Source organism: Haliaeetus albicilla, chromosome 5 (genome assembly GCF_947461875.1).
Source record: "Haliaeetus albicilla chromosome 5, bHalAlb1.1, whole genome shotgun sequence".
In the NCBI taxonomy this organism is placed as follows: domain Eukaryota; kingdom Metazoa; phylum Chordata; class Aves; order Accipitriformes; family Accipitridae; genus Haliaeetus; species Haliaeetus albicilla.
In genome coordinates, this window is record NC_091487.1 from 16,026,760 (window position 1) to 16,045,886 (window position 19,127).

A 19,127-nucleotide genomic window follows, 5' to 3' on the forward strand; every position below is an offset into this window, starting at 1 on the left:
GGAGAAAAATCTAATTTAAACAAGTGCTACTAGGGATAAAAAATTCAGACTGATGCTACGTTAAATTACTCGGGAGGCTGAGGTATCCAGCCATGGTCTTCAGTAAAAAAGAGAATTATAGGGTCTATCAATTAGAGAAGCGGTACTCTGAGCCTATGTGCTGGCATGCTTACAGTTTTTTTAATGTCTGGCAGGATGTTTTACAAACTAAACTCAGCAAGATGACAATTCCACCAGAAGGTGCTTCAGATGGTTTTGCTAATAATTTTGATCAGCTGAAATGGAGAAAAACATCACTTCGTTCATTTGGCTTTTCCAGAACCTGTCAAATCAGAGCAGAACCATTAATTGCCCCTTCCTGCATCTCCCCCCATCTCTCCCACCTTCTTCCAGAAAAGACACACTCCAATTCTATTTTTTTTCTACAAGTATTCTGCATAATCAGCCTTTGTTCCCAAAACAAACTTTGGTCATTCTTTGTGCACTTCCTTTGCTAGAAGGAAGTGCCATTTCTTGAGAATATTCATTGGAGGCTGGTACTGCTACTGCTGCAAACATGTAAGTGCTAACCACCATATATTGGCTTTTGTTTTAATAGCCTTTTAACCAACTTTGTTAATGGACTGAATGCAATTTAGATATGGAACTTGGCTAAAATGTAGCTTCAATTGGCTATTAAAATTTAAGAGCCAAGTAAGATAGCTAATTACAAAAAAGCTCCAGTGATAATGCTAAGCAGAATTAGTAATAGCAAATGACAGTCTGTCTAGTCTTATTCCCAAAGGGAAAGAAACTCTTAACTGAGAAGTCAACCAGACAACGTGCAGAAAACCTAATTGCATTACTGGTATTATGGCATCCCAAATCTGGCAGCTCACTGGGACAAAACAGTGAGTAAAGTCTGTCAAACTACTCAGGAAAGCAACTGACCCCCTTCTTAATGCTAGCTGCAACACGCATCAGGAATTATGTTATTACTTTATATTAACTTATTGGGAAATATTCCTGTAAAAATTATCAAATCAGCACCATCTAAAAAATATCTTATACCCATCCTGAATTTGATTCTCTCTCCAGATATTTTAGATTAGGGGAAAAAATATAAACAATCTGTCTGCAAAATGTTGAAGCACTAAAAGAAGCATTCTGTGCTTCATTATCAATATCCTCATTACACCATCAGCTGAAGTGCCGACTAGTTCTCCTGTGAAGATTTATCATGTATGGTGGCCACTTTGAAACATAGGTAGCGGAGTCTTTAACATTCCCTACTCAAGTGTCTCCCTGCTGTGCCTGTAAATGTCAGTCCAGTTTTTTCACGGCTGTGCGCACAGATTAGAAACAGCAGGAGAGCTTGGGAGTATGACTACAATACCAGTAAGGACACTTGTCTTCATGGCACTGCTCAAGTGATTCTTGGAATGCAGGACCCTGCTGTTTTCTAATATTTACACACAACTGGAGTCATCAAGAGCAGTAAATGCAGTCTAAAGGCAGCTTGCTTCTTTTGTGTTACAGGCTTTACTTTCAAATGGGGATGTCAACAAAAACCTACTACAGCCTCCGCCTCTTATAAAGTGGTGTATTTCCCCATCAGTTTTGCAGAACAGCAAAAACACGTGTGCAAGCACACACTGTATGCAATACAGACAGTAGTACTGCAGGTATTATCACAGCCTTCCACTTGGCTCATCCTGACTACCCTACACTTTAAACATCATTGAAGTTTACAGTGGGCCAGAGACATTCTTCCCTGTGAAGACGGTAGTTTTGCAGTCTCTTGTGAGCAGAGACAAGCCCTGAAACAACATTCACCTAGAATAGAAAGTGCCTTTCCCCACCCCCCCACCCCCCCCCGAACATTTGCCACCAGTACAAACTTCTTCCAGGACATTTTGGGGGTGGGAAGAGGTAGGGGTGGCTTATGAAATCTGCACCTCAAACCATTCTTTTCAAATATATGGAAACGACTGTGTTTGTTGCATTTGGCTTTGAAAGCGTTAAAAGAAAACACACTCCTTGAAAACTTGGAAAGTAAAGAAAGGAAGTTTACCAGTAAATAAGTTACTAAAAAAAGTAAAATGTCAAACAACTGAAGTACAAAAGAATGACTTTGAGTATGCAAGACAAGCAAGAGAATACAATATGCTTTCCTAACAACGGTTCTTCAGAATAGTGTAACATACTTTTTGAACAAAATGATTAAATGAAGTCATTAAAATGATAGTTGGATTTGAGGAGTTTTCAATACGAGAGAGGCTTCAGCAGTCCTATTTTTACATCTGAAACAAAGAAAATGCTATGCTTAAAGTCATCAACCACACTTTGCTAATAACCAGGAAAATGAGTCTGTATAGCAGTCAGAACAGAAATGAGAAGGCACTAGACCTTTTAAATATGTTATTCCAGTTTTATTTCAAAACAACGGATTCCCTTGTTTTCAAAACATAACCTCATCATTCATTCAACATTTTATGCTACAACTTATTTATTTCAGTGAGTAGCTACTCAGACATTACACAAGCAAGCAAGCAGAGCACTGGACATCCACAAAAATACACCACCCATTGGCTCATAACAATTCCTTTTGGTTTGCCAAACTTCATAAAGCAGTCTCCTTGATAAGAATAATGTTCATGTCCAAATTAGATGTAATTTTGCAGTATCTAAGTGAAAAGTAGTGGTAAATTAAACACTGCATTTTTTGACTTGCAACTCTGACAAGATGACTCAAAGCCAAGCAAGGAAGTACTTTAAGAAAGGTTACATGCTTCTCAACTACTAAAAAAAGGTAAACCATTATTTTGTTATGAGAAGCACGAGTCAAGCTTTCACTGGAACTAGATACTTCACAAAGTTATTCTTCAAAACTACAACTTTTGTAGCCTTTTCACTAACATAAAAAGAAAAACTGAGGGGGGGGTGTGAGAATTGGCATTGGGTTTTGGTTGGTTCTTTTCTTTGCCCTGGGCCCTATGTCTGAAATTCTGGTCTCCTTGTTTTGAGAGAAACTCTGAATAATTGGAAAAACAATACAAACACAAATACTATGCAAAAAAAACCAAACCAACCCAACCTAAAATTTGCTACCTGTCCTCCAAAGAATTGTTTAAACACATCTTATAACAAACAAGAATGGAAGGATGTGATTTTTGTCTTATGTTCTCTTTTTTTAATTCAAACACTTGAGAAATATTTAAAAGATGTCTCTACCATTTTGGACTTCATCTCAGTGTACATCTAAGTGACCTCCAATAAGGCTTTACTCAAAATTAGAAGTCAGATGCAACACTGCTGTTCCTTATAAAATACCCATAACAAAACTAAATAAGGCTTTATTTCTACATTATAACGCAGAAAAAAGCACTTTCTTTCAGTTCACCTTTAAGATATGAATTTGTGTACATAAAGAATAAAAATGCATCCTCACTTCAAAATTGGCAAAATTTTGCATCAGTATTTAAGTATACATAAATTATGCAAATATTTTAATAAAACATTTATTCTTCAAAACCAGGTACAAACAGCAGTCCGTGTTTTTACAGGATTCATCATTTAAAAAAGGAAAGAAAAAGATTCCAGTGCTACAGTAACTGAAAAAAACCCAGAGATAAGCCAAAGAGCAACTTAGTTTGCTCCATCTACTATTTACTTCTGGACTCTCTTTCTGGTCGCTGTGACTTTCTTGGGTTTTGGTGAGGTCATCTTCCGGGTTCTGGTAGCTACCGCATCTGCAATTAAAACAAACAAACAAAAAAAGACAAGACTTTCTATTCAAAAAAAAAAAAAGAACATAAATGGATCACAAGAAAATACTTGTAACACATGACAGAGTCAGAAGAATTACCACAATTTCTGGGCACCAATTTTCTCCTGAAAAACACGTACAATTCAACTTCTTGAACAGTAGCATTACATACAGTTGAGCCAATTTAATAGCTCAGCTCCACCAAAAGATGAAGAATCAGATCCTCTTTAGAAGCTAAACCCCTCCTTCCTTCCCATGCAGCAACTTTCAGTTCTATGATCCTGCCCAGTATTAAGCCATGTTTGGTGCTCTTTGGACCTTACAGCTAAGCTGATGCAGCTCCGTGACCTGGCAAAGAACTTTTTTTTGGTCTAGTATTCTCATAGTTCAGTGAGTTACAGCATCTTAGAGTGTTCTGAATGGAGCTTATACATGGGGAGGTGGAAGGCACACAGGTACAAAAGAGGAAAAATTTTTTTTAGCAATGTCAAGCTGTTAAATCAGCTCAGCTATCAGTGCAACTTTACCTACAGATTTCAAGCTATTATTTGACAATATTTTATTAAAAAAGGTAACGAACAGTGCCATCTAAATAAGATTCCTAACAAACCTGGCAGGCAGGTTGTTCAAAGAGACCATACTTAAATACAATAATAAAAAACTCCCTGCACTTCCATTCTTTCCTGCTCACTAGCAGGAAGAAGAGAAGAAAAACCCATACCACAGCTCACTTCCGTGAATCACATTCAACTACAGTCACTTTGAGAAAAAATATTACATATAATAAAAATTGCTACCATTTTCACAAATGCCGTAACAATTAAATGTTTTTCATCTCCTAGTCATGGTTTGAGGGTTTTTTTAAAATTTTTTTTTGTTTTAAATCCTGACTTCCTCCTTGAAGTCAGTTTGCCTAACTATTTAAGTTCTTGCTTGTAAAACTATATATAACTATCATTCCTGTCAACTTCTTAATCTGCGTTACTGACAAAGAAAAAAAAAGGTAAAATTGAGTTTCATGGAAGACCTTAAGAAAAGCTGCTTGCATAAGACAACAGCCTTTGAGAAGTATGAGTCAGACTGTTCAAGCTCAATGAGTAAATCTCACCACCATCCCCCAACTGCTGTGTAAAAACCAAATCCATTCTGGTACCCTTACAAGTACTGGTCACTAAAAGCTATACAAGCAGGTATCATAAACTAAAGTAGTAACTACGTAAATCATTCCTATTCCCAGCTAAATTCTGGTTTATCTTCAAGAATTAATTTATAATTTTCAAAGTCACACAATATTTCAGCTGCTATAATTGTGAATTCTAGCAACAGACATGTCTTCTGAGTTTTCAAATTGAGTAGTCTTACTGGCATGTAGGCCAAGTTATCCTATCAACTGCATGAATCGTACCGATTTTCCTCTCTCCATCCTTCCTGAGACTCTGTATTGCAACAGAAAGCAGAGAATGACCAAAGTTTTCTCTTCAAGAAAAAACAATAACCTGATCTTTCTCCCTTTCATTAATCTTCACCAGTTTTGACTGAGGTAACTGATTTTTCTTCTCATCCAATCATAGACTGTATAATCAAATGCTGCAAAGATAGGTCAAATTCACGTTCTATTATCAGAAAGACTGTCAATATGAAAATGATGACCTTCGGTAGGAAAATACTACAGATGTTTGTTTACAGAGAAAAAAGAAATAAGTTATCACATTTTCATGGCTGTATTTCAGGAGTGTAGTATTTCATGGTAGTCTTAGACAATACAAGCAATTAAAGCTTACTAATTCCTAGTTCAGTAAGAGCTTACCCATTTCCAGTTGCTCATGCTGGAACACCAAAAAGAAGAGAGCTACCCTGTCTCTGATTTTTCCTTTATCTTTATTACATTAATGAGTTCTTTTCAAGGCTTTTCTAAACAAACCATGATCATGGAGAATCTCTAAGTGAATCATAACAAAAAGGAAAAAAATCCTTGTCGTGGTTCTTTTATTCATAATTTCAAACTTAAGCAGCAGAAATATTCTCTTAAACTATCTGATTAATTATGTTAAACTCAGAATGACTGCTCTCAACTCATGTTTAGCTTCAAAGCTTGCAGCTATTTCAGAACTGAAGGTCTTCTATACCGAAAAGCTCGTCTGCATTTTCAAAATTAGTGAGCCTGATAACGTATATTGTCCCCTCCCCACAAACTTTTCTTGTGGAAGAAATGTCAGTTCTGTTTCCAAAAACAGTCCTGTGTGGGCAGCACCAAATGAGGACACAAACAAAGCTATTACAAGAAAAGGAGAGGGTTTTTATAAAGCAGATTAAACTGAATTAGGTTGAAACAGCAATTTAAATGAGGAAGAATTATATAGGCAAAAATAAACCAGATGGTGTCACTACACAGCTTGTTTTGAGACTGGAACAAAGTTCAGCAGAGGCATAAAGAGTCCCACAGGCTCCAGAGGCATTATTAGACAAGTTGACTGTGATATCTGATCCTCTCCATGTAAACAGTATTATAAAGCAACTTTACAAAAGAAACCCAGCAGTACTCTTTCAAGAAAGTTCTGAGAAAAATGGAGGAAAAAAAAAAAAAATCAGGAGTGGTGATCATGGTTTCTAGCGCTTTAATACACACACACACACGCACACATACAAAAAAGGAATTTAACTAATTTATCTGAAAAAGGAAAAAAAAATGGGAGAGATGTGGTGGAGCCTTTTGTACTCATCAAATGTGCAAAAGATTGCTGCATAAAATGAGAGAAATTTTCATGTCCACAGTGGATAGGACAACTAATAAGCTTAAGGGAAATTCATATTAGGTACTAAAAATATCAAAAGAACATACTCTGCCTTATCAAACCCTTTTCAGTAGTAAGGATAGTTAAGTATTACAAGTGGTGTGGACCAGGAATATTTTAGAATCTTAATCATAGAGGTTTTAAGAGAAAATATTGGTATGTATCAAGTTTAACAAAGATGTAGATAGATAAGCCTGTCCTTCAGCTGGTGTTTAAAGCAGATCACCTCTTGATGTCCCTTCTCATCTTGTTTTCCGTTTCTACATACACCATTTTAGAAACACACATAAGTCTTATGAGTAAGAGAAATAAAACTGTACTCAAGTCAAAAAATGAAAGTTTCTATAAAATGACAGAGGTTCCTTTGGTAAAAATAAGCAGACACCAGAGACCTAGGTTTCCCACTTAATCGCCTGCTTTGATGGAAATGAGGACAGCGGGAAATTCTGAGCATGAAAACACAGCTACCGAGCAGATGAAATCAGGTATGATTTAGGTGTGAATGGTGACTTCTAGGTTACATCATAGGCTAGAATATTTGAAAACAGAAGCACATACAGATTTTAGACTCCAGGCAAACATCAGGTAAGTGAAAAACATCTAGCAGCAGGCACGCAGAAGGTTAGTAACTGCATCACTTGCATATGCTGAATTTACACCTGACAAAGATTGAGTACATGCCAGTCTCTGTATAATGGCCGAAGAGTTCCAGCAATTCTAGTCTATGCAAGCTCTTAAACTAAACTTGTAGTAATCATCATTATAAAGAGCTAACATCTTTCACCCTCAAAAGAAGCACATGCCATCAAGTATGTTGATCAGACACTGCAAGGTTTCCTTTCTTAAAAAAAAAATATCCAATGGGTGTGCATACATGTGCATAATCTCACACATACACTTTGCTATATGTTTCTCTTTAAGAAACAAAGGTCAATAAATCTGGAATGTTGGACCACGTGGTGAAGAGTTCTCAAGTGGTTTCTGGAAGAGATGTTCTCAGACTAGTCTCCACGTAGATGGAGCTTAATTATTATTTCTCTATAGACACCCAGTGTGCCACAGCAGGACAGTCTTATGACAGAACTGACATTTCTTTAATAGTGGCAACTTCATGCCACATAGATTGAATTGCCACAGTTAACCTGAGAAGTGATGAAGTAGGAACGAGAGGACTGCTAACCTAACACAAATCTCCCTAGTCAACTAGATGCAACCTTGCATATGCCACTATATCAGAACTCAGTGCAATAAATTAATCCAAGACTGTGTTTTGTTACTAATTTAAGTAACTAATTGTGGACTTGTAATTTCCAAAGGAGACAAATTTAACACTGTCAGTTCTTCAAAATTCTTCCACTGACCCCAGTATCACTTTTGTCTTGCAAAATGTGCTTCAGTCATATTTCAGTGGTCTTTGATCATATCAAATAACCAAGTCATTTTGCTGGATTGCTCCCTAGGAGACCTTTTTCCATCAACTGCCCCTTAAAAGGGTTCTACAATCAGCAAACTGAAAAGGGAAAACAAGAGAATGGAACCCATACAATTGCTATTTACATATGGAAGGAATTAAAAAAAAAACAAATAGCATTGGAAGCTGAAAGACTACACTCAGCATTCAGCTGCAAACATCGAATGGGAAGTGAAGCCAGGTTGTGCAGCATCTAATAAGATTTAAGCATTACACTAGTTCACTGTTCTCAAATCAGTTTGGGCAGTTTGAATATGGTGCCAAGGAAGAGCTACTTTTCTTTTAAGAAGATGAAGTAAGGAAGAGTATGTAGTTTCCCAACTCAGCCAGGGAACCCTGCATGGCTGATAAAACCTGGTAGTGTAACACTTCTCAAACATGAGTTTTTCAGTACTTTGAAGGCTGTTGAAGCAACTGCAAGGGTGGCAAATAGTAGTTTTGGTCAGTTGGCTTGTTCTCTTTTCTCAGCAGTTCTTTTCTCTACAAAAATTCAGAAATATGATTCCAAAAAAAGAACAGAGAGACCAGAAGAATGTAAATATGGACTTGAATTCCAGGAAATACATGATTGCAGGGTGGGGATGAGAGAGAAGAAAGTAAGTTTGTATAGTTATGGGATGGGGTTTGGCTTTAGGTACTCCTTCTTCCAAGTCCTCTGTTTCCTGCAATAAATGAAGCTGATACCTTCCCATATGATAATATGGAAAAACATCAGGACACAAGAATGTATTATTTGATGACTTTATGCCTGTGTATTTCCTAAAGATAACAACAAATCTATGAGTGTCCTCTTAAAAATTTTAATAAAAAATTGTTCCAGATAAAACTGAAACTGATTTACTTCTATTTGTAAGCATTTCTTTACTGAAGACTTTCCTAAACACAATTGTACATACACAGATAAATCAGTAGTCACATGCAGCATGTGTTTAAAAATAGCTCTCCTCTCCACCACACAGTGATTTGCAGGAGGAACAAAGTTTCATTCAAATATATTACTTGCAATCTTGAAAAAGATTAGTTCCCTGCAAAAATCTGAGTCACTGCAGTACAATTTTTCTTTCTTTCCTGTAGAAAAATTTCACTTGCAAATTTTATATCGAAGTTTGAATTCCAACACTTGTTCAGCATACTGCAATACATCTTCAGGTCACAGAAAAACAACAAAAAAGCAGACATCACTTGTTATTCTTAAATGATTTAGTTCTACATGTAAAGTCATTATACAAAACCTTACCCCATGGAAAATTTTCCTCAGAGTGGTTTTTTGTTTTGTTTTGTTTTAATTTAATCCTTTTTATTAGCAGCAAACACAAGAAAGTCCCATGAAGTGTAGCGAGGAACTTAAATGTATTTACATTTTAAATGTGCTTTAAGTGCTAGAAGTGGTCAGAAGAGATTGTAGAGAAATAAGCTTAAAATATAAAGGAAGACTAAGTAGAAAACTGTGTTCCAAGCAGACACAGGAGTAAATAGGAACACTCCCATGCTTTACATCTCAGACATTAATTTTGCATCTTTAAGTGGCACATGTTCAAGGTGCTTCTCAGTGAATTCTCACTTGCAAATTGTCAAGGAAAACCATTATTCAGGAAGAACCACAAAGATATATTCAGTTTAGATCTAATTTATTTTAACCTTCCTACCCATAATATTTAAGGGTCTTTATACTTAAAAATCACCTCCTACCACACCTCTTCTAATTTAAATAGCTTTTGAAGATCCTCAAACAATTTCAGGACATGCCGTAAAAAGACAGATCACTTCATATCGCTTTTTGAGTATACTTAATGCAAAATACAGAAGCAAGTTTGTCTATTTCTGACAACTGAGAGCAGTATTTCTCTGCTCTAAAACCTGAATATTCCTGTTAATTTCTAGGTACAACATAGCAGCACATGCTTTTAACTTCTAAAACTAACTCACATAACTCTCATACTAGAGCATTTAACTTGCAACATTCCTAAGACAGGTAAGGGAAGGCTAAGAATGGCACAGAAAGGGACAGATCTTTTGGTGACTAGTCACAGAGACAGATACACTGTTTTGAGACTAACACCCACTTACTCCTGGAGCCTGTTACAGATACTAGTCAATACCAAATCCTTCACAAGAAGGAACAGATGAGTAACAGACAATTGGAACTATCGTGAAGTACAGGTTTTGCTGAAAACGTTTGTGTTAGGGTATAAAATTAAGAGGTAAAAATCTACCTACAATGTGGGCACTGGTGTGGAGTAGAAAGACAAGTAACAAGTGGTGCCATAAACAAACTCAAAAAAACTCGTATGATTTGCTTTCTCCTATAGCTTGATGACAAGGCCAGTAATTCTCTAAATATGAAAATGAGCCTACATGTAGATTTAATCCAACATTAAGTAATAAATCTTGAATAAAGGAAAAAAAAGATTTCTAAGACAATAACCCAGATAATTATTTATGCAAAGCCATGCTATGTAAATAAACATAAAGCTAAGTACCTATTATTTGAGAAATACTGTTAAACCTCCATTTTGGAATGCCTTCTAACCAATACATCAGTATGACTGTTTTCGTATCGGAGCTGTTCACATAATTTGTTATTTATACTGCAAGAGTAACCAAAGACCCCAGTTAAGGCCTTACCATGTTAGATGTTATCCAGCAATACAGATATGCACAATTCCTACCTCAAGCAGTATTGGCTATTAAAAAACTACTTTAAAAAAATACAGTACTTCTATTGTCATGTCTACTGTAGTATTTTTCTCTATACTGTTCCAATTAATAAACCCCAGAATTGTTTAAAAAAATTCACAACAGAAAATTAAAAAGGCTGGTGTAAAAAAATTCTGTTCTAAAAAAAAATCTGTATTTCTATAACCCAAACTTCATCAACCCCCAAATTAAAAAAACCTGCCAGTGGTAGAGGTTTTATCTCTATTGGTAGCTTTGAACCTAGGATTATTTATAAATTCTCATGAAACTCTAATTTTTCCAGAATTTATGTCATTTTCACTGAAGTTCCTTATACTAGCTGCCTATTCCATATAAACTGATTAAAAATAAGCATATTAGTCCTATTAATATTATGCAGTACACCCCTGCAGAACTGTGGGTGGATACATACAGTGTATGCCAAAATTTGGTATTCTGCTTTAACAGTATGATCACTTATAAGCCTGTATATTTTACTATCATACATAAAGGCAGGTAATACTGAAAATGGAGCTGAAAGAGTATGAAAAATACTTTTCGTTTAAACAGAAATCATCTCTTCTGACAGCATTTTTCCTGGTGGAGAGACATTGACCAATAGAATACTTCAACATCATCCATATTACCTTAAAAGGGATACCTCTTAAAGTTCCAGCTTTCAGGAAAGCGTATGGGTGCCAGTTACCATAGGAAAAGAAGAGGAAACTGATAACATGCTAATTTAAACAGAATTTAAGAGTTCCACAAAGTTTTGTGCATCTTATTTCGGAAGTATAACAAAGCTTGTTTCTTGAGGGCTTTCTGAAATTCTGTTTCTAAAAAGAAGAATCTAACACTCTTGCTTGACAGCTCCAGAAACACCGACGGCTGACATAATTGAAAGAGATGGCCTTTAATGAACTCATCTGAAGTGCCCGCTCTTACACAGAACAACCAGAGGGAGCAGACAGAAAAAGCAAGAATTTCAAGATGCCTGTCCTTTCTCAGTGCCATTCTTCCTTCCCCCTCCACCAAGCCTGGGGGCTCCCCAGCCTCAGCAGTAGCAGATTTCATTACTGGCACAGTCCCTGTAGCCACTGAGCACCCTGGTGTACTCAAACTGCTGCACAGCTGATCAGGATCTTTTTGGGCCGACTAATCTTTTGGAGTGGATTAGACAAACTGCATAGTCAGATGTGATTAATGCTGATTAGCTGAACAGCAAGAGGCTGCATAGGTCTTCTTGCCACTGTTTTAAGTCCAAATACTCATGAGATGTTGTTTGAACACCTGAAGAGTAACCCCTGTCTGGCCATATTTATCCCCTTTTAGAAACCAATAAAATAGCATTTCAAAAACTTTTTAAATGTTCCTGTATGACTAAACTTCAATTTCTACAATTAAGATGTATCAAGAAATTATCAATTTTATTGGACAGTGAACTTTAGGGTATTTTTTTAGCCACAGGACTAATCCTGTAACAGAGAAACAATTCCATGGTAACATAAAACTAGTCAGATTTCAAAACAGTTTTAAGTATTTCTATAATAACCAGCTATTTTCAATTTATCAAAAGCATCAAAATCATAAGATTATGAAACAGTTGCCCTTTCCTTCAACACAGATTTATGAATCATGTAATAAGTGGTAAAGTTTTTAATTCCAAATTTGGAGAGAACAAAATGAGTAAGCACATGTATCACTTTTCACCTGAAATCATTTGATATACTCCCCCCACTTGGTATTCATTAAATTGGGTTGTATAAAAAGGTGAAATTAGAACCATTTCACCTGTAACTCCATTGAATTGGCAAGAGGAGGTTTAAATTGAAGCTCCACCACTCATTTTAACCACTAGATGCTGAAAATATATATAGCCTCCTAAATAGCTTTACTTAGTCTGAAAAAACTTAGCATTTACAAAAAGGTGATGCTACCACTTGGATTGCAATTCCTCAAGTTCTTTTTCATGTCTGTCTATGAGAATTTCAATCTACAATCCCAGGAAAAAAGAAATATAAAATAAAATATAAAATGAAAGTATATTCTGCTCATGTGTATCAAATCACAACCAGAAAGTAGTCAGCTGTATTAAATATTTTGTTATAAGGTCTTAAATAAAATCTAAAATGCTAAACCTATGAATAAACGTCAGCATCATATCAAGTAATTATACTTTCTTTCAAGGAAAAACAATCTAATTAACACTTTTTCAGCCACTGACAAACTAGAAAATTCATAATAAATTGAAGTCAAGAATTCAAAAGGCATTCAAGTAAGAGAAATAATCACTGATTTTAATGATCAGAATTCTGTAATGTGAACAGCTGAAAATGAACAGAGCAGTGTCACCTTCTGGAACAACATTAGCTTAATTACTTGTACTTTGTACCATACTGTTTGAGTAAATATACTAGGGTAAATCCATAACTTACCAATAATATTACTGTCTTGGAAATGTTAAGATTTACCATCCTGCCACACTCCTTCATCAAACCTTTTTTAAACAAGTGGATTTGTTTTGGGGTAAACTCCAGTGCTACTGCTTTATTATTTTTAGACCACTTGACCACAGAAAACTTTTGCTCTTTTACTGAAAAGTCTGAATCAAAAATTCTTTAGGAAAAACATCTTTGTAATTACTTGAATTCAGTTCTCATCTACACGAAGGTGTTTGTTAGAAGGTTAGATCCAGAAAACAGCTTGACTGGATCCTCACCATAAGCTTACCCTATACAGATCTACTAAAGATTCCTGATCTTGGACTTACAATAATCCTACTTTATCTGTCCATGACTTTTTCCAGACAACACTGAAACTATGCCAAACTATCTGAAAAGTAGCTTTAGCATTTTATATCCTTATAGCTGATCCTTTCTTCAACTTTATTTAAACTCGCTTTTAGAAGCTGCTGCTGCCAACCCCGGCTTTAACACACTGTGATGAAGAAGTCCTGGTGAGTCAGCATATTCTGACAATGAGTTGGACAAGATGGGAAGGCAAAAATGAGAATGGATGAGAGAATGAATGACAGCAAAAGAATGGAGTGCAACCACCCCTTTTTATCACCTAGCATTTCTACCAGCTTTAGGCAGCATGTAATTGGAGAGTATACCTTTCTTACACAGACAGTTTAAATATTTCAATTTTATTAATCTAAAAAGAAATTATTTACAATCAAAAGCACTTGAATTGCTAAAGGTAAACAGTTGTATTGGGTATATGTGGCCATGTGGCAGGGTTTTGGTAAGCTGGGGTCAGCTACAGGGGTGGCCTCTGTGGGAAGAGGCCAGGCACTGTCCTGTGCCTGACACAGTCCTTTCCAGCTGGCTCCAAAACAAACCCACTGTAGGTCAAAGTTGAGCCCAACTTGTTTGTGGCACGTCTGTGAAAACATTTAAGAAAGGGCAAAAAACACTGGACAGGCAGGCGGGGGGTGGCAGTGCAGGGAGGAGAGTGAAAAACAGCAGAAGGAACACCAGGGTCAGAGAAGGAGTTGGTGCTCCACAGCGTCAGAGCAGATATTCCCTGTAGCTCGTGAAGGACCCAGGATGGAACAGATATCCCCTGCAATTCATGGGAAAGCCCACACTGGAGCAGATGGATACTTCCTGAAGGAACTGGACCACAGTTTTTTCCCTGAAGGACTGCAGACCAAAAGAGAGAGCCCACACTGGAGCAGGAGAAAAATGTGAGGAGGAAGGAGCAGCAGAGAGAAAATGTTACGTACTGACCATAAGACACTTCCTCTCCATGCCCCCTGCACTGCTCAGGGCATGGGGTAGAGTCTAGAGTGAAGAAGTTAAGTTGAGCTTGGGAGAAGGGGAAGGAAAGGTGTTGTTTTAGTGTTTGTCTTTGTCACTACCCAAGTTTATTTTAATTGGCAATAAATTAAATTTATTTTCCCCAAGTTGAGTCTGTTTTGCCCAAAACAGTAAGTGGTAAACAGTCTCCCCATCTTTGTATCGACCCATGCGTTTTCTCATCCTATTTTCTCCTTTTGTCCCACTGAGGAGGGGAGTGAATGGCTGGGTGGGAGTTTGGCCTTTAGCCAGGGTTAACCTACCACACCAGTACACGTGACTGTGAGAACATTCTTTTGACTTACTAGAAGAAGTAGGTTTCTTTTTTTCTGGACTTCCTGTATCTTCCATTTCTGCTTCGGTGCTCTCATTGGCTGTAGCTGCCGCCTTTCTTTTTTTCTTTAAAAGAAAAAAAAAAAAAACAAGGCAACTGAACTCAAGAGCAGAAAAGACCACACAAAGTAGCAAGTACCTTACCCTCACAGGTATCCCCCAATTTCAAGTATTATTTCTTCATGTATTATAAAACATCTCCATGTGCAGAGAAAATTTATTCATATATTAATGCAAGAATACTAATACTAGGCAATAGACAATTTAAAAGTTCAGTTCCCCTATCTGCAGTTCTCATTAGGAGTTGAAATTTTAATGTATGAAAACACAAGTTTTTATGATCAAAACCAGGTTTTTTTATTTATATTGAATAACTGTTACAAAAGGAGCAATCTGAAAAATCTTAAAAGAACACAGAAAAACATTTTAGCCAAAGTTGATGTTAATTGCTTTTAAAAAAAGCAATTACACCTCATTAAATTCAAGTTTATCTGGATCCTTGCTTCTTAAGGCTTTCTTTGCACAGCTTAAAAGTAGCTAATATCCACTGACAGTACATTATTATTTTTTTCTAATAGCAACTACGGGTTCTGTTCCAAAGAGAGGTACTTGGGAAACATGAAGTCTATTCAAGGTACATTATCTTAAAACCTCTAAATGGATAGAACTGTTATTATCTGTGTATTACAATTAATCTTACTATTGCAAAGTATTCTTAAGGTGGTTATGGAAAGATTATTTTTTTTAAAGCCATGTGATTTTTGCAAAGGATGAGTTGACTTGTACCTGTATCAGACCTAGAGGGTAACTTTGATGAACACTGGAAGAGTTTATCTTTTCCTTTTTTTTTTTTTAATTGTGTGAGACTAGAGCTTTACTAATACAGCTTTAAAAGTGGCTACAACTTCACGTAGCTCATGAGAGAAAGGGAGAGTGCATTACATCTTTCCTTTCCAAAGTGTTGCTTCATGATTACCATCTAAACCCTGCTGGGCTGAACAGATTGGTTCGATAATTACATACAATAACTGCAGTGGGCAGGTAACCCTCAGCTGGCACAGGGCAGCTCCCCTGTGAGAACTTCCATATGCAAACTGCACTGATGGAGTACATTAGGTACATCTTTCCTGCCGGTGCACAGGCCTGATTACCGCCAGCCAAGACTCCAAGGTTAGCATGTCAGCAGATTTGTGATGCATTAGGCAGGAATAAACACAGACACTTTTGTTCATTCTGACCAAAATTAAGGAGGACTATTTCAGCGCTGTACTGCTTTTATATGAGAGATAATGCATCCCTCCCAATTGTACTAGAAAACATTTTAAAAGCTCATCAGAAAAACAGATATCCAATACACCCTACACAAAAGCAAAATGCATTTATCTTGTTTCCAAGCTTATTTAATAAAAAGTGGTTTCTTAATCTTGATGCAGGTGAATTACATAGCAGTAGAAATCAGGCAGCATTCATCTGACAAAAGCAACACCTGCACAACTGAAGCTGAACATTAGAAGGAACCACAAATCACTAAGATCCCTATTTTTCCAGTTTAGTTTACTTCCAATATTTCCCAGCAACTCTTCAGCACTAAACAAAAGTATGATGTGGTCCTTGCCCTAAATAATTTAGTCAAGAGCTCCAGATACTTCCTTCAACACATGGTACTCTTAGCGTCTTGGTTTCCTATAACCGTTATAAAATATCACACACACAAACTAACATGCATTTACTGTACAGCAAAAACAAAACAAAACAAAACCAATCTCCAGCAGAACTGTGGACTGTGTTTCATTTACTTATACATCTGGGGAAACTCCAGTCATGATATAGAAAATAAAATGTTAACTTTTAATATAGCAGACATCTGTGAGTTTTAGCCAGACACCAATACTGGAGAACGACTTAGATTCCAGAACAACCGTGCTTATATGCAACATATAATGCACATCATGGCTCAACTAGCTATACGAGCTGAAAGCACAGGAGAATCCTGCATTTCAGGAATTTATTTACACAGAAGTTAGAAATATTTTATCCTAGCTATGAAATAGCTTAACTTCAGAACACCAAACAACACTGTTTTAAGAAAGTATTATGGTAGATTGCTCCAAAGGAATTGAAGAGTAGGTGTCTTAAGACCTGTTGTGATTAAAAGATCAGTACAGCCAAAATGCCATAAATACTTTATATTAGAGGTCACCATTTTCTCAAGGGTGGATGTCAGACTGCATTTTTCTTTTCCAAATTAGACATTAAGCATGCCAAAAGAAATTCAGCACGTGCTAGAAGATACCGGCTTTCAGAGGCAAGATGCTACTGATCAGTGGTAAATTAACTTTATGGAAAGCAGTTTCTAACAGACTTTGGAATTTGGAGCTTATCTTTAAAACACTCAGTCATCAAGTTGAGCTTCCTGTCACAACTGAAAATACATATAATTTTAATTGGCATTCTGTGTTCTTCCTTTCTTCCTCTGTGTATCTAAGTGTCCAGCTACTCTCAACTAGCACAAATTGTCTTCCTGTTCTCCTAGCCTCTTATAATGATGATAATGATAATAATGTCTGATACCCCCAGAAGAAAAACCTAGTAGCATGAGTTCACCAACATATATTCTGGGAAGGAGGACATCCTGCTGAAGACCCTCCTTCTATTCATTCTTGAACAGAAGTGCAAAATATGCCCTTGAAAGGTAGACTGACACAATCTGTTCTTCTACCCTAGCCTACACCACAGCTGTTACAAGGCCTAGAAAATCCAACATAGAAGGAAGAGTCAACTGTCCTGGTATTTGGTCAAAAGCAAGCAGGCTATGCCAACTTGATTTCAAGCAAATCAATCTTATTCTGTCTGGACAGTCTAGCAGTAGCTGGCATGAAGTAGCTAGCATGAAGTCCACTGCAATATGAAATGGTCAGCTGAAAACACTTACTCAAATGGGCAAGTAACACATTATTTTATGTAAGTGCCTGAACATATTTGTGACAACTGAGCAAGATGACCATGCACATGCTTCCTCAAACTAAAACAAACAAACAAAAAAAAAAAAACCCCACACAACAAAACCAAAAAAAAAAAGCCCCACATAACACCCAAATCCCCACTATAACCCAATGTAAAAGCTAACTCCTAATTGATGCTAGTAGGTAAGAACCTATGGAAAAAGTATTATCCCACCCTTTGGGAATGGTCTTAACTGATATTGGCTAAAGAAATAAGATTTTTGTATTTTTATTCCATTGGAAATGTGCACCAGCCATCTCTGCTGGACAAGGACATTAAAGGTCACAGATGTTGGCTCTGCAGCAGGCCAACTTACTCAGCAAAGAAACCAGCCAACCATTAAACACATTATTTTTTTCCCCCAAAACACACATCTCAAACCATGTTGATCCACAGGGGGAAGAGAAGAATTTATGCCAATGAACTCTTCGTTTGGACAGTTCTTTACACTCAGTTCAACAGAAAATATAAGCATAAAGATCACGGCTGTACAATTTTAGCCAAAGTACTTTTTGCTGGGCAAAAAGAAGAAAAGCTGGACATATATCCTCAGAAGACTTTAAAATCCTACAGCTTTTTTTCTTTTGTGCTTTTTGTCCATCTTTAACACACTGCTGATCATAGCACAAGAATTCTGCCTGTTTAGTGACATTATTCTGTATTATAATTCTCAGTTGCCTGGTTCATAAGTTGCCCACTTGTTATTAACAAATGCAAATAAACAAGTAATAAATGCAGTTTGAAGTGTGGGATAATAATAATAATAGTAATAATAATAATAATAATAGTAGTAATAATAATAATAGGCCTGTTGTGATAGGAACAAGGGGTAATGGTTTTAAACTAAAAGAAGGTAGATTTAGACAGACATAAGGAAGAATTTTTTTATGATGAGGGTGGTGAAACACTGGCACAGGTTGCCCAGAGAGGTGGTAGATGCCCTGACCCTGGAAACATTCAAGGTCAGGTTGGACAGGGCTCTGAGCAACCTGAAGATGTCCCTGCTCATTGCAGGGGGGTTGGACTAGATGAACTTTAATGGTCCCTTCCAACCCAAACCATTCTGTGATTCTATGATTTATTGTTCCATTATTTGTCCTTTTTTAATTGTTATTATAAACCATTTTAACATACAATTTCCCTAAGGCTTAAAAAGTTCTTACGCTGTATTCAAATGGGAGCCCAAATCTAGAGTTTAAGGCTTCTTAAATACAAGGAATAAAATAGCCCTAGCCTACCACTATAATTAAGACTCATAAATAACATATTAGATCACAGTGAATTCAATATGTGAATTCCAG

General features: G+C 36.6%; 1 protein-coding gene across 3 annotated transcripts in view; it reads right to left on the reverse strand.

Annotated features, from left to right (window-relative positions):
* Positions 1–2,389: 2,389 nt before the first annotated feature.
* VRK1 (VRK serine/threonine kinase 1) overlaps positions 2,390–19,127 on the reverse strand; it is a 37,501-nt gene continuing 20,763 nt past the window's right edge. For 2 of the 3 annotated variants that reach the window (XM_069783516.1, XM_069783517.1), the window contains exons 12-13: positions 14,796–14,889; positions 2,390–3,731 (exon numbers count right to left, since the gene is read on the reverse strand). In XM_069783516.1, coding sequence (XP_069639617.1) covers positions 3,649–3,731; positions 14,796–14,889 — 177 coding nt within the window. In that variant the 3' untranslated portion in view covers positions 2,390–3,648. The remainder of the gene's footprint in view (positions 3,732–14,795; positions 14,890–19,127) is intronic. The other variant, XM_069783518.1, reaches the window with a different exon arrangement.